We start from the raw sequence: 24005 nt of genomic DNA, 5'->3' as shown, positions 1-24005 counted from the left end.
TTTCTGCCATACTTTTTTTTTCCAGTTTTCCCAGCAGTTTTTGTTAAAGAATGAGTTCTTATCCCAGAAGCTGAGGTCTTCGGGTTTATCAAATAGCAGGTTACTATAGTCATTGACTGCTGTGTCTTGCATACCTAACCTATTCCACTGATCCACTACTCTATCTCTTAACCATACCAATAGTTTTGATGATTGCTGCTTTATAACACAATTGAAGATCTGGAATGGCTAGGCCACCTTCCCCTGCATTTCTTTTCATTAGTTCCCTTGATATTCTGGATCTTTTGTTCTTCCAAATGAATCTTGTTATTATTTTTTCTATCTCTATAAAATATTTTTGGAAGTTTCATTGCTATGCCACTGAATAAGTAAATTAGCTTAGGTAGAATTGTCATTTTATTGTATTAGCTCAGCCTACCCATGAGCAACTGATGTTTTTGCAATTATCTAGACCTGACTTTATTTGTGTGTTTCATCCATGTTTCACCCCCAATCATATTGGAAATGCTTCTAGCTTGTCTCTGTTACATATGATGCTTGCTGAAGGTTTTTGATAAATGCTATCTATCATTTTAAGGAAGACCATTTATTCCTATGCTCTCTAGTGTTTTTAATAAGAACAGGTGTTGTATTTTGTCAAAAGCTTTTTCTGCATCTATTGAGATGATCATGTGGTTTCTGTTAGTTTTGGTGTTGATATGATCAAATATGCTGACAGTTTTCCTAATATTGAAACAGTCTTACATTCCTGGTATAAATCCTACCTGGTCATGGTGTATTATTCTTGTGATAAGTTACTATAATCTATTTGCTAATGTTTTATTTAATTTGTTTATTTGCATCTATATTAATTAGGGAAATTGGTCTATAATTTTCTTTCTCTGTTTTGACTCTTTCCAGTTTAGGTATCAACTCCATATTATATCATAAAAAGAATTTGGTGAGACTCCTTCTTTGCCTATTTTCCCAAATAGTCTATATGGTATTGGAATTAATTGTTCTTTAAATGTTTGAAAAATTCCCATATAAATCCATGTGGCCCTGGAGATTTTTTCCTATGGAGTTCATCAATGGCTTGTTCAATTTCTTTTTCTCAGGTGGGATTATTTCAATATTTTACTTCCTCTTGTGTTAATCTGGGCAACTTATATTTTTGTAAATATTCATCTATTTTACTAATATTGTCAAATTCATTGGCATACAGTTGGGCAAAATAGTTCCTAATTATAGTTTTAATTTCCTCTTCCTTGGTGGTGGATTCTCCCTTTTCATTTTTGATACCGGTAATTTGGTTTTCTTCTTTTTGTTTTAATTAAATTGACCAAAGGTTTACCTATTTTATTGTTTTTTTTTTCATAAAACCAGATCTTTGTTTTATGTATTAGTTCAATAGTTTTCTTAATTTCAATTTTTATTAATTTCTCCTATGGTTTTCAGTATTTATAATTTGGTATTTAATTGCAGATTTTTAAGTTGTTCTTTTTCTAGTCCTTTTTTAGTTGCATTACCAATTCATTGATTTCCTCTTTCTCTATTTTATTCATATAAGCATTTAGAGATATAAAACTCCCCCTAAGAACTGCTTTTGCTGCATCCCAAAAGTTTGGTATGTTGTCTCATTATTGTCATTGTCTTGAATGAAGTTATTGATTGTTTCTATGATTTGTTGTTTTTCCCATTCATTCTTTAGGATTAGATTATTTAGTTTCCAATGAATTTTTAGTCTATCTTTTCATGGCCCTTTATTACATAAAATTTTTATTGCATCATGATCTGAAAAGGATGCATTTAGTATTTCTGCCTTTCTGCATTGGATTGTGAGGTTTTTGTGCCCTAGTACATGCCATGTACTGCCAAGAAAAAAGTATATTCCTTTCTATTCTCATTAAAATTTCTCCAGAGGTCTACCATATCCAACTTTTCAAAAATTCTATTCACCTTCTTAATGTATTTCTTGTTTATTTTGTGGTTAGATTAATATAGTTCAGAGTGGGGGAGGTTGAGATCCCTTGGAGTTGCAGCAGGCTGGTAACAGTGTTAGAGAAAAGAAAGGAGCATGTGGAAGAGAGGTTGTAAAGGTCAAATAAACAGGCCTTGACAACATATTTAATATGGGGAATGGTGAGAGATATTGAAGACCAAGTATAACCCCTAGGGTGTGAGCTTGAGGGTCTGGAAAGATGGTGTTGCATTCTACAATGACAGGGAAGGTAAGAAGGGGTTGGTGAGTTAATGAGCTCTGTTTTGGACATGCTAATTTTTAAATGTCTACTGGATATCCTGGGGGGGGGGGAAGCCTCAAAAGCATTTGAAAATGTGAGATTGGAGAACTACAGTATTGAAAAGTATTTCGTGGAGTGCAAGTGGGTCAATGTGATACAGAGATGAGATGTGATAGCCATGAAAGCTAGAGAATATTAAACATTAACTGAGGCACAGAGTCTGTGAATAAGAAAGATATTTTCCTGTATCTGAAGGCTTGTATTCAGTTTTGGCAGCCTCAGTTTGTAAAGGATGTTAGCAGCTAGTAAATGTCTACTAGAACACTGACAGGTGAAGGGAATTCTGTCTCCATATGACATGATGATCAGTTGAAAGATTGGGGAAACCTTAGCCTGGTGAAGAGAACATTCAAAGGAGTTGGTCATGAAGGACTTTCATGTGGAAGTAAGATTAAACTTACTCATTTTTCCCAAGAGGGGAAAAACAGGAACAGAGAGTGGTAGGTGTATGGAAGTGTACATATGTATGATTTCTGGACAAGCATGGATCCAACTGTAGCTGGCCCAAAAGCTGCATGGTCCGTGGGTAGTAGGATCCATTTTCTTGCAGGGCTTATAGCACAGCACCTAGCACAATTTGTTTCATCTAGTATGTGTTTTAGAAATGTTGACTGATTCAAGCAGAGACTGGATGGCAGATTTTTTTTTTTTGGTGTTTTGCAATGGGAAGTATTTTAGGTATGTGTTAGAAAAGAAAGTCACAGATGGCTATCATTTCTATAGAAATCTTAGAGTGTATATACACATATACATGTATGCGCACACACACACACACACACTCTTCACACACATATGTGTGTGTATGCTTATTGGTCAATGATATAGTCAGTTTTCATTTTCTTCATACCTCCTACAATCAATTCCTCCAAGAGGAATTGGGCCTACACAGACTCCTATCCTGTAGAGGGAAAACAGAAATATATGGAGATGCATATGTCTCAGGTCTTTCTCTGATCACTGGGGATCACCTTGACTTAATGTGAGTGCTGTTCAACAAGGAGCATCTTTTCTATTTAGAAGGATGGCAATGTGACCACAACACTGAGTGATAGAATGGGCACCCTCTTCAGTTTTTGAGCACCGTAAGTGAAGCCCTGTTCTGGGGAATGACAGTGTGTAATCAGTCAGTAAATATTTAGGTGCCTTCTATGTGCTAGACACTTTACTAAAGGGAATCCTTGTTCTTGAGGAGCTAACCATCTAATGGGAAAGGTAACTAAGAAAACTAATGTGTGGCAGTTTTATATAGGATAAATAGGAAATAATTAGCAGAGGAAAGATAGCTTTTAAAATGAATTGGGAAAGGCTTCCTTTAGAAGATAGGATTTTGGCTGAGATTCGAAGGAAAGCAGAGAAGCTAAGAAATGAAGAGGGAGAAAACTCGAGGAAGGGAGAACAGCCAGAGAAAATGTCTGCCTAGGAGCCAAGAGATAGAGTGTCTTGTTCATGCAACAGAAAGAAGGCCAGTGTCACTGAATTAAAGAGTAGGTGAGGAGGAGTTGTGCGAAGTACAAGATGAGTGGAAAATGGGTGGGTGGCTGGGACTTAGTATGTGAAGTGCTTTGAATGCCGCACAGAAAATTTTGTATTTTGCCTTGATAGAGAGCCACTAGAGTTTATGAAGTATGGGAATTACAGGTTCAGATCTGCACTTTAGAAGAATGATTTTGGTGACCAACTTGAGGTTTGACTGGAATGAAGAGAGGCTAGTGACAGAGCCACCAGTGGGCTATTGCAATAAGCCATGTGTGATGTAATGAGATTGTGGCTACATTAGAGGAGAGGAGGAGGCATATTTGAGAGATGTTGCAGAAATGCAGTTAGTAGGCATTGGTAACATATTAGATAAAGGGTATGAGAGATAGTGAGGAGTCAAGGATAAAACTGAGGTTATGAACCTGGGGGATATAAGCAACTTTCTGGGTTCCAGAGGTTCATTGCTATGTATCCCTAGAGAAAGCCAGATTTTAATCACATCCCCAGAGAAAAATACAAAACTTCATAAGACTATAAAACAAGCCTAGTGTCTCCCACATAAGGGAGTCCTTCCCTCAAGCACCACCCAGTGATGAGGATTTCTCTTCCCTTTTAGCTGCACTCCTACCTGAAGAACGCCCAATTTAACAACAGTGCTGGTGACCAGGTGTTTGTGGAATGGAATAGACGCTCTGAGGCTCGATGCACCATTATGAATTACGTGTTCTTTCCTAATGAGACTGATGCTCTGGTGAATGTGGGGCAATTTGTCCCCAAAGCTCCACTTCATCAAGATTTCACAATTTGTGCAGATGCCGTAGTGTGGGGCTGGTGGGATTCAAGGGTCACAGATGGTTTAAATGCCAACTTTACACTTCTAATCACAAGAACAATTCTTATCCTATTTGGTTTACTCTACATTGTGTGTGTGTGTGTGTGTGTGTGTGTGTGTGTGTGTGTAATTTTATGAACAGAAGAAATATAATGACTAAAAGTAAGATTACAGATCTAGATAACAAAGAGAACTCACTCACAGGCCATTTAGTCCACCGCCCTCCATTTTATAATTGAGGAAACTGATGCTTAGGGAGGTATATATAATGCATGCATATACATGTGTTTTTGTTTATGTGTAAGCACACATGTATGTACTGTAGACAGATAGATAGATATGATTTTTGATCATCCAAAACTAACATTTTCTACATCCCACTCCAGCTCTTCCTTCCTCCCAACTGAGAATGAAAAAAGACCAAAACCCCAGGTATAGTCAGTGAAAACAAATTTCCACATTGGCTATTTATAAAAATATGTCTTGTTTTGTATTCTGGGTCCTTCACCTCTCTATCAGGAAGTAGGTAATGCATTTCACCTTTAATCCTCTGGATTTGTGATTGGTTTTTACACTAATCAGAGTTCTTAATTCTTTCAAAGTTGTTTTTTTATCATATCATTGTTTTTGTAGAATTCGTTTCCCTTGTTTTGTTCACTTCAGTCAGCATCAGTATGAATCAACATGTTTCACTGGTTTCTCTGAAACACTCCCCATCATCATTTCTTGCAACACAATAGTATTTCATAATATATACATATACCTACACAAATATAAACATATACACACATGTACATGTATGTCTGTGTATAATAATTCATTCAGCCACTCTTCAATTTATGGGCACTATCTTAGATTCTCATTGCCACTTAAAAAGAGATTTTTTTATACATTCTTAGTTACAGTTATTTTGCTTAGGCCTTATCCCTCTTTTAATCTACCTTCTCTCTAATTTCTCATTCTCTCTTATTATATTCTTCCATTTTCTTTTTTTCTTTATTTTTAGTTTTCAACACTCAGATCCATAAGATTTTGAGTTCCAAATTTTCTTCCCATCTCTTCCCTCCGCCCAACTCCAGGATGGCATAGAATTTGATATTGGCTCTACATACACATTCATAATAAACCTATTTTCACATTAGTCATGTTGTAAAGAAGAATTAGAACCAAAGGTGGAAACCATGAGAAAGAAGAAATCAACAAAAAAAGAGAGAAAGAGAGCAAATAATATGCTTCATTCTGCATTCAGATTCCACAGTTCTTTTTTCTAGACGTGGACAGCATTTTCCATCATGAGTCCTTTGGAATTGTCTTGTATCCTTGCATTGATAAGGGTTAGTCTATCAAAGTTAGTCATCACACGTTGTGGCTGTTACTGTGTGCAATCCTCTCCTGGTTCTACTGACTTCACTCAGAACATTTCACATAAGTCTTTCTAGGTTTTTTTTTCTGAAATCTTCCTGCTCATCATTTCTTATAGCACAATATTATTCCATTACATTCATGTACCACAACTTGTTTAGCCATTCCCCAGCCGATGAACATCCAATCAATTTCCAATTCTTTGACACCACAAAAAGAGCTGCTTTAAATATTTTATACATGTGGGTCCTTATCACATTTGAATTATCTCTTTGTGGGTCAAATGTAAGCACAGTTTCATGGTCCTTTGGGCACAGTTCCAAATTGCTCTCCAAAATGGTTGGATCATTTCACAACTCCACCAACAATGCATCAGTGTTCCAATTTTCCCACATCTCTTCCAACATTTATAATTTTCCTGTTTTGTCATGTTAATCAATTTGATAGGTGTGATGTGGTACCTCAGAGTTGTTTTGATTTTCACTTCTCTAATCAATGGTAATAGAGCATTTTTCATAAGAGTACAGATAGCTTTAATTTCTTCATCTGAAAACTGCCTGTTCATATGCTTTGACCATTTATCAATTGGGAATGATTTGCATTCCTATAAATTTGACTCATTTCTCTGTATATTTTAGAAATGAGGCCTTCATCAGAGATACTGGTTGTAAAAATTCTTTCCTAGTTTTCTCCTTGCCTCCTAATCTTGGTTACATTGGCTTTGTTTGTGAAAAAACTTTTCAATTTATTGTAATCAAAATTTTCCATGTTGAAGTTCATAATATTCTATATCTTTTGTTTGCTCATAAATTCTTCCATTCTCCATAAATCCAACAGGTAAACCATTCCTTGCTCTCCCAGTCTGATTATAGTATTTAGCTTTCATATCTACATCATGGACCCATTTTGACTTTATTTTGGTAAACAGTGTAAGATATTGGTCTATGCCTAGTTTCTGCCGTATGATTTTCCAGTTTTCCTAGCTGTTCTTGAGTTTTTATCACAGAATATGGAGTCTTTGGATTTATCAAACAGTAGATTACTATAGGCATTGTCTTCTGTATCTTGTGTACTTAATCTACTCCATTGATCCACCACTCCATTTCTTAGTTAGTACCAAGTAGTTTTGATGATTTCTGCTTTATATTACAATTTAAGATCTGGTATGGCTACAGCAACTTCCCTAGCATTTCTTTTCATTAATTCCTTTGGTATTCTGGACATTTTGTTCCTCCAGATTAATTTTTCAAATTATTTTTTCTAACTCTATAAAATGATGTTTGGTAGTTGGATTGGTATGGCACTGAATAAGTATATTAATTTAGGTAGAACTGTTATTGTTATTATATTGGCTCGGCCTACTCATGAGCAACTGATGTATCTCCAATTATTTAGATTTGACTTTATTTGTGTGAAAAACATTTTGCAATTGTGTTCATATAGTTCTTGGGTTAATCTTGGCAGGTAGACTCCCAAATATTTTACAATGTCTACAGTAACTTTAAATGGAATTTCTCTTTCTCTCTCTTGCTGTTGGGCTTTTTTAATAACATACAGAAATTTCAATGATTTATGTGGGTTTACTTTATATCCTGCAAGTTTGCTAAAGTTGTGTACTATTTCAAGAAGTTTTTTTTCACTTGATTCTCTTTTTCTAAGTATATCATCATATCATCTGCAAAGAGTGACAGCTTTGTTTCTCTTGTGCCTATTCTAATTTCTTCAATTTCTTTTTCTTCTATTATTGCTAAAGCTAACAAACATTTCTAGTATTATATTGAATAACAGTAGTGATAATGGACATCCTTGTTTCACTCCCCATCTCATTGGAAGTGGTTCTAGCTTATCTTCATTGCATATAATGCTTGCTGATGGTTTTTGATAGATGCTGTCTATCATTCTAAGGAAGACTCCACTTATTCCTATGCTCTTTAGTGATTTTAATAGGAATGAGTGTTGTATTTTGTCAAATTTTTTTTCTGCTTCTATTGAGATAGTCATATAATTTCTGTTAGTTTTGTTGTTGATATGGTCAACTATGCTGATAGTTTTCCTAATATTGACCCAACCCTGCATTCCTGGTATAAATCCTTTTTGGTCATAATATATTATTCAGTGATATGTTGCTATAATCTCTTTTCTAATATTTTATTTAAAATTTTTATATCTATGTTCATTAGGAAAATTGATCTATAATGTTCTTTCTCTGTTTTGACTAGTCCCAGTTTAGGTAACAGCACCACATTTGTATCATAAAAAGAATTTGGTAGGATTCTTTCTTCACTTATTTTCCCAAATAGTCTACATAGTTTTGGAATTAATTGTTCTTTAAATGTTTGATAGAATTCACTTGTAAATCTACTAGCCCTGGAGATTTTTTTTTTCTAAAAAGTTCATTGATGTCTTGTTCAATTTTTTTTTTTTTTTTTGAAGTGGGATTGTTTATGTATTTCATTTCTTTTTCTATTAATTTAAGAAATTTATATTTTTGTAAATATTCATCCATTTCACTAAGATTGTCAAATTTAATGGTACATTTGGGCAAAATATCTCCCAATTATTGTTTTAATTTCCTCTTCATTGGTGGTGAATTCACTCTTTTCACTTTTGATACTGGTAATCTGATTTTTATTATTTTTTTTAAATCAAATCAACCAAAAGTTCATCTGTTTCATTTTTTTCATAAAACCAGCTTTTCATTTTTATTTATTGGTTCAATAGTTTTCTTAATTTCAATTTTCTTAATCTCTCCGTTGGTTTTCAATATTTCCAAATTAGTATTTAATTGGGGATTTTTAATTTGTTCTTTTTCTAGCTTTTTCAGTTGCATGCCCAATTCACTGATGTCCTCTTTCTCTATTTTATTCATGTAAGCATTTAGAGACATGAAACTTCCCCTAAGAACCACTTTAGCTGCATGACATAAGTTTTGGTATGCTGTCTCATTATTGTCATGCTCTTAGATGAAGTTAGTTATTGTTTCTACGATTTGTTGTTTGACTCACTCATTCTTTAGGATTAGATTATTTAGTTTCAAAATGATTTTTGGTCTATTGTTCCATGATCATTTATTGCATATAATTTTATTGCATCATGATCTAAAAAGAATGCATTTAATATTTCTGCTTTTCTGCATTGGATTGTGAGGTTTTTATTCCCTAGTACATGATTAATTTTTGTGTAGGTGCCATGTACTGCCAAGAAAATGTTATATTCCTTTCTATCTCCATTCAATTTTCTTCAGAGTTCTACCATATCTAAATTTTCTAAAATTATATTCACTCCTTAACTTCTTTATTGTTTACTTTGTGGTTAGATTTATCTAGTTCAGAGAGGGGGAGGTTGAGGTCCCACACTAGTATAGTTTTGCTCTTTATTTCTTCCTGTAACTCGCTTAACTTGCTTTGTAAGAATCTGTGTGATATACCACTTGGTACATATATGTTTAGTAATGATATTACTTCATTGTCTATGATGCCTTTTAGCAGATAGTTTCCTTCCTTATCTCTTTTAATTAGGTCTATTTTTGCTTTTGCTGTCTGAGATAAGGATTACTACCCCTGTTTTGTTTTGTTTTGTTTACTTCAGCCAAAGCATAATATATTCTACTCCAGCCTTTTACCTTTACCCTATGGGTATCCCTCTGTTTCAAATGTGTTTCTTGTAAACAACAAATAGTAGGATTATGGCTTTTCATCCATTTTGCTATCTGTTTCCATTTTATAGGGAGTTCATCCCATTCACACTTATTATGATTATTATCTGTATATTTCTCTCCATCTCATCCCCCTATGTTTATGTTTTTTTCTCCTTCCTTTTCCACTTCACTAGATTTTTGCTTTTGACCAGTGCCTCCCTCAATCTGCCCTCCCTTCTATCAACCCATTCCTTTTTCTTTCTCTTTTCTCTTACTACTTTTTCCCTCCCTTCTCCCCACTCGATTTTCATTCCCCCTTGCCCTCCTACTGCAAGGGGGAAGTTAGATGTCTATATATGAATACAGAAATATATATTCCCTTCTTGAGCCAAATCTGATGAAAATAAGGTTCAATGCTCATCTCTCTCCCTTATTTCTCTCTACTGTAATATGTCTTTGTGCCTTCCCATGTGATCTAATTTACCATTTTCTGCATCTTTCTGTCTTATTCTCCCATTAAAATCCCTTTTCGACACTTAATTAGTTTTTTTAACATCACATCAAAGTCAGCTTATACCCACACTCTCTGTCTATGTGTGTGTATACATACATACACATACACACACACACATATATATATATATATATATTCTAAATGTCATAATAAAGATACAGTTCTCAAGAGTTATTAGTATCTTCCCACATAGGGAGGTAAACAGTTTGCCCTTAATGAATATCATGTTTTTATTTTCCCTTTCTGCTTTACCTTTTTATGCCTTCTTTGAGTCTTGTATTTGAAGACCAAATTTTCTGTTCAGCTCTGGTCTTTTCTTCAGGAAAATCTGGAAGTTCCCTATTTCATTGAATATCCATCTCTTCCCCAGAAAGATTATGTTCAATTTCACTGGGTAGTTGATCCTTGGTTGTAATCCAAGCTCGTTTGTCTTGTGAAATATCAACTTCCAAGCCCTCCAATCTTTTAATGCAGAATCTGCAAGGTCCTGCATAATCCTGACTGTGGTTCCACGATATTTGAATTGTTTCTTTCTGGCTGCTTGCAGTATTTTCTCTTTGACCTAATACTTCTGGAATTTGGCTACAATATTCCTTGGCATTTTCAATTTGGGATCTTTTTCAGGAGGTGGTTGGTGGATTCTTTCAATGACTATTTTGCCCTCTGGTTCTAAGACCTCTGGGTAATTTTCATTGATGATTTCTTGAAAAATGTTGTCCAAGCTCTCTTTTTGACCATGGATTTCAGGTAGACCAATAACTTTTAAATTGTCTCTCCTGGATCTATTTTCCAGGTCAGTTGTTTTTCCACTGAGGTATTTTATGTTTTCTTCTATTTTTTTCGTTCTGTTGTTTCTGTCTGACTGATTTTGATGTCTCATAGAGTCATTAGCTTCCAATTGCCCAATTCTAATTTTTAATGAATTATTTTCTTCAAGTAGCTTTTGTACCTCCTTTTCCATTTGGCCAGTTCTACTTTTTAGGGAGTTCTTTTCTTCAGTTTACTTTTTTTCCATTTTGTTGACTGCATTTTTAAAATAATTGTTCAATTTTTCTTTTATCTTTTTTATTTGACTTTTAAAATCCTTCATGAGCTCTCCAAGAAGGCTTTTTGGTCTTGAGACCAGTTCATACTCCACTTTAAGGTTTCAGATATGGGTATAGTGACATTTTTGTCCTCTCCTGAATTTGTGTTTTGATCTTCTCTGTCCCCATAGTAAGAATCTATGGTCTTTGTTTTTCTTTGCTGCCTTTTGTTCATGTTGTTTGCATTTTTTCTGATTTTTAAAGTTGTTGCGGCTCAGAGGGCACTGTTATGGGCTTCTTGTGCTGGGTGCTAGGTGCCTGGTTACTGGTTTTGTGTGCTGGGGCATCAGGTGATGGCAGGTGGAGACTATAAGTGTCCAGTAGCTTACCAATGCTGAGCTGGAGCTTGTGGTGGTGGTTGGTGTGTGCATTGTGTTGATGCTTGCCTGCTCCACTATCTTGGGCCTTAGAACTTCTTACTGGTTTGTTGAGGTTGACCTTCCCACTGGCTTGCTGGAATACCTTCTCTCTCTCTCTCTCTCTCTCTCTCTCTCTCTCTCTCTCTCTCTCTCTCTCTCTCTCTCTCTCTCTTTCTCTCTCTCTCTCTCCTTCATTGCTTGAAGCACTACAGAATTCGATGTAGATCAATGTCACTGGCTATGTAGTTAATTACAAAAAAAAAGCAATATTAACATATATTTAAATACTTTAACAATGTTGAAAGCTCATAAACAGTCACTAATAAATGTCAATGGCAACTGCTGACTTCTCAGCTCTGGAATACTTTCCCACCACTCACCTCTCTTAGTATATTTAAAGTATCTTCTCAAAAAGGTGTTGGGTTTTTTTTTTTTTGGCAAGAAGAGCTTCCTTAATCAGTCTTCCAGGGAAATCTTTTTAGTATTTAATCTATGTGTTTAGTCTCCTTCTAAGCATTACAGATGATAGCTTCTCCAAAATAACGGTAAAACCACAACTCTCAACAGGAATCTTCTCTCTCTTAAAAATATATGAAGGGAAGGGGAAAGGGAAGAGCTACTTATTAAGCATCTAATGTGCACCAGGTGGTTTCTAAATATTATATCATTTCATCTTCCCTTCAGCCCTGTGAGGTAAGTACTACTGTTAATCCCATTTGAAAATGTGGTAAACCAAGGCAGACAGAGATTATGTGACTTGCCCAGGGGCAAACAGTTAATATATAATACTGCATTTTAATTCATGTCTTCCTGACTCCAGGTTAAGCAATCTAACTACACTACCACTTAGCCTTCTGTGGGAATGTCTACTGAAACAGGGTACGTAGCAAATAAGCTTCTTTTTCTGCCCCAAACCTCATCTCTCAGTTAAAGATGTGCATTCCACTCCCCTATTACTGTCTTAGGTGCCACGTGGAGTATGCAGTGACAGTTGTCATGCTGGATTCAGGAAGATCCCTTTGGAGGAGCAAGCTGCCTGCTGCTTTGACTGTTCCCCATGCCCAGAAGGGGAGATCTCCAGTCAGAGGGGTGAGTTTCTGCAGGAAACTTATGTCTATTGATATGGAAAAACCAACAGGTTATTCTTGTACAGTCACCTAAAATCCACAGGAAAATCATTGTCTGAGCAAGAGGTTATATAATACCAAAGAAGACCAGAGGAATATCCTGAAATAAGTACCCATGGCATGGCACCTTAGATCCCAACATATGATGAGAAGTGTAATCTATAGAAAAAATATTTGTCATCTTATTTCTTTGATGAACTGAAATCCTTTGTCTTGTCTGGATACAATGGTTTGTAGTGGTGATGTAGGTGGGGGGTGGGGTGGGGTGTGTGTGTGTGTGTGTGTGTGTGTGTGTGTGTGTGTGTACATGTACCAGTATAGTGTGTGTGTGTGTGTGTATGTATGCATATATGCATTATGTACTTATGTATGTATATGTATACTGATTTTATGTATATATTGTATTGGGCTATAACCAAAGTTGTACACAGGGTGTTAGGGCTGTTGGGTACAAGATTCTACTGGAGATTGTGCCTAAAATAATACTGGGGGATATAATTCCAGGGGGAAAAAGAGGTCAAGTAAGGCAGGAAATCAAAGGTAGGGAGTGAAACAAGGCTTTCTGGGTATCTCAGGTGTAAAGTTAAGGTTGAGTGATTTAAAATGATATTTTGGTTTGGGGATCAATCTGCAAAGGTCATTAGGACAAATTGCTTTTACGTTCAAATACAGGACAGCTATCCCCTTGCTCCAATTGGGATCTTAGTTCTCTTAGTACTATTCCTTCCTCCATCATAACAACACCTGGGACTGTCATATGAGAGTCCAAGATTACCTGGAAGAATAGATTTGTGCTGGAGGAGATCAAATTATGTGGGCATTGAGGATTAGCATAAGGCAGCTTAAAATCAGGCACAAGATGCCTGATAGCTGCAGAAATAAGGAAGCGAGTGTGAAGCAGTTAAATCGTCCCTGTACTTTTTCTGAATTAAAATAAGGGGCATAACCTGGCAGTCTTTGTGGATTACAGCTACCCCCAGCAGATTGTTTTTTTTTTCTTTCCTTCTCCCTTATCCCCATCTCTGTCTCTGTGTCTTCCTCTGTTTTACTGTCTGTCTCTGTACCCATCTCTGTGTCCATTCCTCTCCATCTCTGTCTATCTCTATTTGTCTCTTAATCTCTAGTTCATCTTTTTATTTCCCTCCCTCTCTCTTCATGCATCTGTCTCTTTCTCTTTCTCTCTCCTTCTACTTCTTTGTGTCTCTTCCCCTTCCTTCCCATTTCCTACCTTAGCCACTGCCATGCACGATCCACTCCAAAATTGAACTCTGAATAAACTTTGCATGCTGCTTTAAGTGTGCTTCTTTCCAAATGGGTTTGTCCCTCTGCAAGTAAGCAAATCTCTATAATAAGGCAAGGAGAAAGTAATACTTTCTCTCCAACGACTTCAGTTCCATGAATTGACACAGGTTTCAGAACTTTGAAACTTCTGCCCACAGATAAATCAGCCTGAATACCCAGTTATATCTGGAAACAATAAGGCTTTGCTAATGGTTGCTCAGCAATGCAACACATTGATCCTGATTTGCAATTGACTTAATGATAAAGTTTGCATTACAATTTTACTTTACTGATTGTTTGTTATCTGATTGCCTAAAGCAAGAATTGCACGCTCTCCAATCCATAAAAGGAAGCTTAGTCCCTTTGCTAGTGGTATCTCCTAGAGTTGGTGAGGTCTTTCAGCACCACAAGCACCTGTTTGTGGATCACATTGTGCTATTTACATCTAACTCTAGAACTCTACAGAGCTTTCTAGGAGAGATGTATAGCCTTTCAAAAAGAGTTTGGCTTCACTGTCTACACATTGCATACAGTTTGGAAAGCCTGTGTATTTCCCAGGATATGACATTCATTTAGAAATACAGCCTACACAGATTGTTCATCAATATGCATATCTGGGACAGACAATATGGTGCATGGATTGGGCCCAGAGTTGAACAGGAAAGGAAGAGCAGCCTGTAATATAGGTGGGAAATTTTAGATTTTCTTTCTGACCCCAGAAATGAAGATTGATTTTTTAAAAATACATGTTTCATTTTCCCCGGTTACATGTAGAAACAATTTTCACACTCTTTGGCTTTTTTTAAGCTTTGAATTTTAAATTCTATCCCACCTTCCCTTCCCTTTATCCTCCCTGAGAAGGTAAGCTATCTGACATAAGTTGTACATGTGTGATCATGTAAAACATTTCTTTATTAGTCATTTTGTGCATGAAGATTTTAAGAAAGAGAGAAAGAATTAAAGAAAAGATGAAAGAAAGAAAGGAAAGAGAAAGAAGGAAGGGAGGGAGAGAGGAAAGAAGGAATGAGGGAGGAAGGAGGGAGGAAGAGAAAGAAAGAACCAAAGAAAGAAATAGAAAAATAGTTGGGCACATGACAGCAGAAAAGAGGAGAAAAAAGAAAGTAGGACAGCATACTCAGCCCTGGTCCAAAACCTTGGGATAGTTGTCCCATCTAGATGTCAGCTATTTCTGGGTCCATATCATATGAACCTTGAGGTACCTGGAAGGTTCTGTCATCCACTAAGATGCAGGGGCTTTCTTAAGATGATGCAGGAGTACACACCCAAGTTTGACAGCTGTGGGAGTAGTAAGAAGGACCTGGTAGGGGCCCTTAGAAGACATATGGATTGACAATTGTGAGAAAACTCCTTGTATCAATTTTTGTATCTGAGTTTCTGGTCATCATAATATAGGTCCGTGGTCCAGGATCTCTAAACAACACATAGAGATGGTCCAGTTTCCCTTCCATACAGGCCTAGATTCAAACAATACAATGAAGTTTTCACACAATTCCCCTAATTGTTCCCAGCTAATTACTTGAGTTTTAAATTCTTTGTTAAGGTAGGGGTCTGCTTCCAGTGTGGATAATGTACTGTCCCAAGCTTTGGGGATTTTGTGCAGATGTTTTCAGAGGCACTTCTAGGGAACTGTAAATTTTCAGTTCTTCCAAGGTTATACTATCAAAGGTGATATATTTACTCCTTTCCTGGCCTGTGCTCTGGTCTATGCATGATCACAATAACTCTTTTCTGCCTTGCAACTGTGAGGAGGATTCTCTTTGCACCATCACCACAAGCTCCACCACGCCAACACTCCTCCTAACACCCAGGACCACCACCCAGAACTGTGACCCAGATCCAAGCAATGACAAAGCAAGAGAATCCTTCTCAATGCCAGCAAAGAGATCCCTGAAATTCCCCTCTGATCTGCTACTTGATCTCACCCCCGCCACTGTCTGTGGGACAAGAGCTCCAGAAGCAGCCACCGTCCTGGAGCTGCACTAGGGCCAGGGCTTGACCACCTTCCTCTCTCAACAAGGTCCAACAGACCTTTCCTACTGACCTGCTAAGTTGTCTTTGGTGTTTGTGGGTTGAGACATCTGGAAATCACCACAGCTGCTGGTGATTCAGTCCCCTAAGGCCTCCTCCAGGTTTGCTGAGGCCTGGTCTTTCCCTGCATGGCCCACACTGAACTGTGCTCTTCATTGTCCTAGAACAAGGAAACTATTAATCTTTTTTTTTTTATTTTAGCCTATACATAGTGGCAACTTTTCTAAAAAAAGATAGCAGTTATCATGGACTTCTTTTACTGTTAACAATCAACTATTATTACCATGAATAATATCATAGATATTACAAATTTAAGTTTAATTAAAATTAACATTAAAAATATAAATAAAAATGGTGTTTACACCAACCTACAAATTACTAATCACTTTTACACATGAATTAAGATGTCATTTTCTCATTAATATTATGTCAATCATATTTCTTTTCATTTCAAATGTGTAAAAAACATGCTTAGCATAATTTTGGGATTGACCTGTATGGTCTTATAAGTGAGAAAGGTAAACGGTTTCATGAAATATAAATTAACTTAGTGGGTATCTTTTTCAATTAATTTATTTTGATTTATCAACAATCACTTCCATGTACTTTTGAGTTTCAAATTTTTCTTCCCCTTCCTCCCCCACAACCCTCCCCAAGACTGCACACAATCTGATACAGTCTATACATATACATTCCTATTAAACATATTTTCACATTAGTGATGTTGTAAGCAAGAATTAGAATCAATATTCAATATTAGGAAAACTATCAACATCATTGAACATTTCAATAACAAAACCAACAGAAACCACATGATCATCTCAATAGATGCAGAAAAAACTTTTGATAAAATACAACACCCATTCCTATTAAAAACACGAGAAAGCATAGGTATAAATGGAGTCTTCCTTAAAATAATAAATAGCATATATCTAAAACCTTCAGCAAGCATTATATGTAATGGGGACAGGCTAGAAGCATTTCCAATAAGATCGGGGGTGAAATAAGGATGTCCATTATTACCACTGTTATTCAATATTGTACTGGAAACCTTAGCTTTAGCAATAAGAGAAGAAAAAGAAATTGAAGGCATTAGAATAGGCAAAGAAGAAACAAAGCTATCACTCTTTCCAGATGACATGGTGATATACTTAGAGAATCCTAGAGAATCAAGTAAAAAACTACTTGAAATAATAAACAACTTTAGCAAAGTTGCAGGCTATAAAATAAACCCACATAAATCATCAGCATTTCTATATTTACCAACAAAGCCCAACAGCAAGAGATAGAAAGAGAAATCCATTTAAACTTACTGTAGACATTATAAAATATTTAGGAGTCTACCTCCCAAAACAAACCCAGGAACTCTATGAACACAATTACAAAACACTTTTCACACAAATAAAATCAGATCTAAATAATTGGAAAAACATCAGTTGCTCATGGGTAGGCCAAGCTAATATAATAAAAATGACAATCCTACCTAAGCTAATTTACTTATTCAGTGCCATACCAATCAAACTACCAAAAATTATTTTATAGAGTTAAAAAAATAATAACAGGATTCATTTGGAAAACAAAAGGTCCAGAATATCAAAGGAACTAATGAAAAGAAATGCAGGGAAGGTGGCCTAGCAATTCCAGATCTTAAATTGTATTATAAAGCAGCAATCATCAAAACTGCTTGGTACTGGCTAAGAAATAGGGAGGTGGATCAGTGGAATAGGTTAAATATGCAAGACACAGTAGTCAATGACTATAGTAATCTATTATTTGATAAACCCAAAGACCCCAGCTTCTGGGATAAGAACCCACTCTTGAAAAAAACTGCTGGGAAAACTGGAAAAGAGTATGGCAGAAACTAGGCATAGACCCAAATCTCACACCATATACCAAAATAAAGTCAAAATGGGTTCATGACTTAGATATAAAGGCTGATACCATAAGTAAACTGGGAGAACAAGGAATAGTTTACCTATTGGATCTATGGAAAACAGAAGAATTCATGACCAAACAGGAGACAGAGAACGTTATGAAAAGCAAAACCGATCATTTCGATTACATTAAATTGAAAAGGTTTTGCACAAACAAAGCCAAAGCAACTAAGATTAGAAGGAAGGTAGAAAATTGGGAAAGAATTTTTACAACCAGTCTCTCTGATAAAGGCCTCATTTCTAAAATATATAGAGAATTAAGACAGGTTTATAAGAACACAAGCCATTCCCCAATTGATAAATGGTCAAAGGATATGAACAAACGGTTCTCAGATGAAAAAATTAAAGCCATTGATAGTCATATGAAAAAATGCTCTAAATCGTTATTGATTAGAGAAATGCAAATCAAAACAACTCTGAGGTACCACATCACACCTATCAGATTGCACAACATGACAAAACAGGAAAATGATAAATGTTGGAGAAGATGTGGGAAAGTTGAAACACTAATACATTGTTGGTAGAGTTGTGAAATGATCCAACCATTTTGGAGAACAGTTTGGAACTATGCCCAAAGGGCTACAAAAATGTGCATACCCTTTGATCCAGCAATAGCACTTCTAGGGCGATATCCCAAAGAGATCAAACAAATGGGAAAAGGACCCACACATACAAAAATATTCATAGCAGCTCTTTTTGTGGTGGCAAAGAATTGGAAATTAAGAGGATGCCCATCAATTGGGGAATGGCTGAGCAAGTTGTGGTATATGAATGTAATGGAACACTATTGTGCTGTAAGAAATGATGAACGGGCTGACTTCAGAAAAACCTGGAAAGACTTATATGGTGTGATGCTGAGTGAAGTGAGCAGAACCGAGAGGACTTTGTACATAATAACAGCCACGTTATGAGATGACTAATATTGTTAAACTGAACTCTTCTCAGCATTACAAGGATCTAACACATCTCCAGAGGCCTCAGGATGGAAAATGCTGTCCACATCCAAAGAAAGAACTATGGTAGTCGAATGGCTCTCACTTATTTTTACCTTCAGTTGAGTTTTGTTTCATCTTTCTGATGGTCCCTCCTATTGGTTTTAATTTTTACTTACAACTTCACTAATGTGAAAATATGTTTAATAGGAATGTAAATACAAAGCCTATATCAGATTGTGTGCTGCCTTGGGGAGGGTGGGGGGTGGAAGGGGGAGAAAAATTTTCAACTCAAAAGCATATGGAAGGGATTGTTGATAAATCAAAATAAATTAATAAAATTTTTTTAAAAAAGTAAAAAATCATCTCATTTCTTGGATGAACCAAAACAACTTAGTCTTTTCCCAAATACAATGGTTGGTGCCTAGAGGGTGTCTATGGATATAGATATCAATATAATTATAGTTACTGTACTAGGGTGGAACCAAAATTGTCCAGATGATGGGGTTGGGATCTGGACCCCAGAAAGGAAAAACCTTGGACTTTCCCACATGGCCAAATCACTGGAGTTTGTCTATAATCACATCAGCTGGCCTTTCATTGTGGCTATGCCCAATCTCCAAATTCTCTGTTACCCTTCACCTAGGCTAGCCCTACCTCCCTATGGCCCCTGGCCACTTCCCACCTTAATCTTAGCTAGGCCCCATTCTCCTTTGGCCACATGGTCCAGGTCCCTGGCATTCTATTACCTCACAGTCCCTGCAGACTACTTGGCTACTCCTAGATTTCTCTCACAGTCTTCCTGTATATAAGGTCCACCTTGTCTCCATTAAGGTGCTCAAATTCTTATAGTCTAGTCAATAGCTCACTAATGTTCAGACTTCTTAAGAATCTGCCAAATATGATGGATGTTCTAATAAACCTTGTCTTTGGCTGAAAGAAGGCTTGGGTCAAATTCTTTCAGGCAGGGCTCACATGTTGTGATTTTAGGGTCCCAGCAACCCTAAAACCGTAACCTCAACACAGGTGTTGAGGTTGAGGTTAAAACACAGCAGAGGAGGCAATAACAAGAAAAAGACTTCCAGTAAAGCAGTAAGTCAAAGGTGAAGATTGAAATGAGGAAGTCTAGGGGTCTGAGGGTATACAGTATGTTAAAATTGGATGATTTAAGGTGAGATTTTTGTTCTGGGATGAATCTGCCAAGGCCATTAGTACAGCTTTCGTGTTCAAATACAGGGAAACCAGCCATCCCCCTTTGATCCAATTGAGATGTTATGTTTTCTTAATTTTCTTCCTCCCTCCATCATCACAGCACTTGGTATGGTGATTTGAGAGTTCAAAAATACCTGGAAGATTTGATTTGTGCTGGAGGAGACCAAATCCTGTTGGTTTTGAGGGTTAGCTTAAGGAAGCCAAAATCGTGCAGGTGTCTGATATCAACATGTGTGGGACAGCGACCCTACCCCAAATTAAATTCAGAGACTTCTCAAGATGGAAAGCAAAGGTTACCTTTATTACAATCCTGCCAGATGGCTATCTGCTCCTTTGATGTGGGTAGGACAGAGAGACTGGTCATGCAAAAAGAGATGTCTTATAAACCCTAATGCAAACAAGTCCCCGCCCACCACTATCCCTTATTCCCCTTAACTGGGGGTTGAGCTTACATTCTAAATGTGAAATAGTTTCCTCATATCCCCTTAACTTGGAGGTGGGCTTACATTCTAAGCTCAAAAGTTTCTTCCTATCCCCTTAACTGGGAGGTGGGCCCACACTCCAGGTGGGGGGGCAGGGCTTATTCTCTCCATTACCTGCTTAAAAACAGGGTCTGAGTAGGGGAGGATTTTGAAAGTAATAATCAAGAATTATTGACCTTTTGAGGAGGCTTCACTTCTGAAAGTTCATCTCTCACAAGCAGAAATAAGGAAAAGTGGAGAGGAGCAGTTAAATCTTCCTTGCATTCATTTTTATGTTAAATTAGGGACATAACTCAAAAACCTTTGGCAATTATAGCTACCCCATGAAGTTGTTGTTTTTTTTCTCCTTTCTCCCTTTCTCTTTCTGTACCTCTGTACCTCTGTCTCTCTGTCTCTACCTCTGTGTGTGTGTGTGTGCTCTCATTTCCCTTCTCTTTCTTCATGCCTCCCTCTTTCTATCTCTCTCCTTCTCTCTCTGTCTCTGTCTCTCTCCCTCCTTCTTCCTCCCCACTCCCTACCTTAGCTACTGCCATGCATGATCCACTCCAAAACTTAACTATGACTGAACTTTGTATGTTGTTTTAACTGTCCTTTCCAACTGGGTTTGTCCATCCACAGCTAAGCAAATCTTTATGGCAGGGCAAGGAGAAAATAACAATTTGTCTCCCAATCCCAAAGACTACAATCCCAAGAATGAACATAGTTAGGTTTCAGAACTTCTGAACCTTTGCCCACAGACAAATCAGGCTGAATACCATTATATCTGGAAGCAAGGAGGCTTGGGTAAGGGATATACAACAAGGTAACTAACGATCAACTCACTCCACGAATCTGAAGGAGAGAGCAAGGCTGATGACTGTACAGGTCTGCCCCACTTAAATGCAATCACCACACAAGGCAAGACAGCAGGCTTATGACGTAATTGGTCCTCTTCCAGAATAAAGGACAAATAACAACAACTACAAAGGGTTCTGTGTAAGATCTGAACACAGAGAAGGACTTCCAGAAAAGGCGCTGTGAATAAATTCTTTGTCACACATATTTCTTACACGAGTGCCTCACTACTATTATGGTCTAAGTTTAAGCTTACTCCTCTCATGGATGCTGTGGGTATTTGTAGAAAGGAGTGAACCACATTGTTAGGAGAAGGTTCTGTAATAACTCTGTTATCTGAGAGTAGCAGTAGCTGCCTTTGGGGACCCAATCCTTCAGTTCAAAAAGAAGTTGGGAAATGCTTGTATTATTTCTTTTCTTCTCCTTCCTCCTCCTCCTCCTCCTCTTCTTCTTCCTCTACCTCTTGTTCTTTTCTTCTCCTTCCTCTTCTTCCTCTTTTTCTTCCTCCTCTTCCTCTTCTTCATTTTCTTCTTTTCAAAAAGCTGGAACAATTTACTTTTATCCTGCATAGTTCTGATTTGTGATATCTCTAAATATAGCTCTGAAAAACCTGGTTTTAAAAAGCTCATTGTGTTTTAAATGGAGCTACTTGACTATGCCTTTAAACCCAAATTATTCTGGCTTTTATTGAATGGCCAATAATAGGCTCAGCACACACGTCTGTGCTCATTGTTTAGATGGTGATGACTTAGAATGATTGTAAACAGCAACTGTTTTCCTTTCTATCCAAAATGCAGAGAGTCTTCCCCTCCCAGATTTATATCCTTGGGATGGTAAATTGAGTCATTGAATGGGCATGGACTCAAACTGACACCTGGGAAAGACCTTAATTTAGAATAGCCAAGGTCATCCACTACATCTTGCACCATCACCAGTCATCTTGACTTTAGTTTTGCTACTGGAATCCAATTACCCTGGAGGAGAGGGTGAGGCTGATTACATTGTGCAGATCTACCTCACTCAGATTCAATTCAGGTGCTAGGCAAAAAATTACATATGTGATGCCATTGATCCTCTTTGAGAAAGAAGGATGAACAACAATTCCAAAAATAAACCTAGTCAGATTTCAGAATTTCTGAACTTTTGCACCCAGAGAAATCAGTCTGAATACCCATTTATATGACGGAACAAGGAGGCTTTGGTAAGGGGTACTCAACAATAGAACGCATTGATCCTGCTTTGCAATTGACTTAACAATAAAGGGTATATTAGAATCCCAACACACTGCCTAAAGCAAGATGTGCAAGCTCTCCTTGATTCAAGTCTTTGTTGGGACCTGAAAAGAGAGAAGCATGTGGGAGGAAGAAGAATGTCTAGGAAAGAGACAGTCTGTCTCCTCCAACAAACAGTATTTGGAGTTGCGTTCACAGTGGCTGTTTCCTCCATTTTGACCAAAACCATCATAGTGGTTCTGGCTTTCAGGGTTACAAGGCCAGGGAGTAGGATCCAGATGCTGATACATCCTAAAGTGTCTAACTATGTTGTTCTCATCTGCTCAGAGATTCAAGGGATTTCCTGTGGCATCTGGTTGGGAACCTATCCTCCTTTTGCAGAGGCAGACACACACTCAGAATCTGGCCACATAATCCTTAGATTTGATGAGGGCTCTATCTTTGCTTTTCATTGTATCCTGGGCTACATAGGCTTTCTGGCCCTGGGAAGCTTTACTGTAGCTTTCTTGGCCAGGAACCTGCCTGATACCTTCAATGAAGCCAAATTTATCACTTTCAGCATTCTAGTGTTTTGCAGTGTCTGGGCGACTTTCCTTCCCACATATCACAGCACCAAAGGGAAGGCCATGGTGATTGTGGAGATCTTCTCCATCTTGGCCTCCAGTGCTGGGTTACTGGGCTGCCTTTTTATTCCCAAATGTTATGTGATCCTCCTGAAGCCAGATAGAAATACCCAGGAGCAGATCAAGAATAAATGGGATTCCAGAGGCAAGATTTCTTCTAGAGCACAGCCTTACACTTCCAGTTCTGAGAATAGCCTGCATTAGTTAGGCATAGCCATATTTATGAATTTTGTGGATATTTCAACCCAAATTCTTTATTGTGGCATTCTTTCTGGTTATGTTGTCAAATTCCACTTACATACATGTGCCGGATCCCCACAGTACTACCGATTTTGGTGGACACTACTACCAATGCACTGAATGATGTCTGGGCACTCCAGATTTTCAGAATGCTTGAAGTTTTCAAAGGTCAAGGAAGACCCTTGGACAATAGGGAAGTGGGAGGCCAAGAGTTATGTGAAACTGTCTCATTTTCCATACCCAGTGTCAGTTCCCATTAAGGATTCCTTCACCACAGGATTCAACCACAACTTAAATGATTAAACTCCTGGAACTCTGGTGTGGTATACATCACTCCACAGGGTATGACTTATTCTGTTCAACCAACTTCAAGGTATCTTCTTTATGGATCATCTGTTTCATCCAATAATGCAAAGGCCCAATGATTTGCTAAAAGTGATTAAGGAATTATTTATGCCAGTTTGCATTGGATTAATTCATTAATTCAGCCAAAATGTGCTTCCTTTTTTGTA

The 24005-nt window shown here is 37.2% G+C and overlaps 1 protein-coding gene across 1 annotated transcript in view; it reads left to right on the top strand.

The window, feature by feature from the left end:
• LOC110202577 (vomeronasal type-2 receptor 26-like) overlaps nt 1–23457 on the top strand; it is a 55167-nt gene extending 31710 nt beyond the window's left edge. The window contains 3 exon segments of the mRNA XM_078151854.1: nt 4375–4602; nt 12513–12636; nt 22661–23457. Coding sequence (XP_078007980.1) covers nt 4375–4602; nt 12513–12636; nt 22661–23457 — 1149 coding nt within the window.
• The last annotated feature ends 548 nt before the right edge of the window (nt 23458–24005 follow it).

Source organism: Phascolarctos cinereus, unplaced genomic scaffold, assembly GCF_003287225.1.
Source record: "Phascolarctos cinereus isolate Bilbo 61053 unplaced genomic scaffold, phaCin_HiC Scaffold_4;HRSCAF=312, whole genome shotgun sequence".
Classification (NCBI taxonomy): Eukaryota; Metazoa; Chordata; class Mammalia; order Diprotodontia; family Phascolarctidae; genus Phascolarctos; species Phascolarctos cinereus.
Note: the sequence above shows the minus strand (reverse complement) of the source record. Positions and strands in the feature narration are given on the sequence as shown.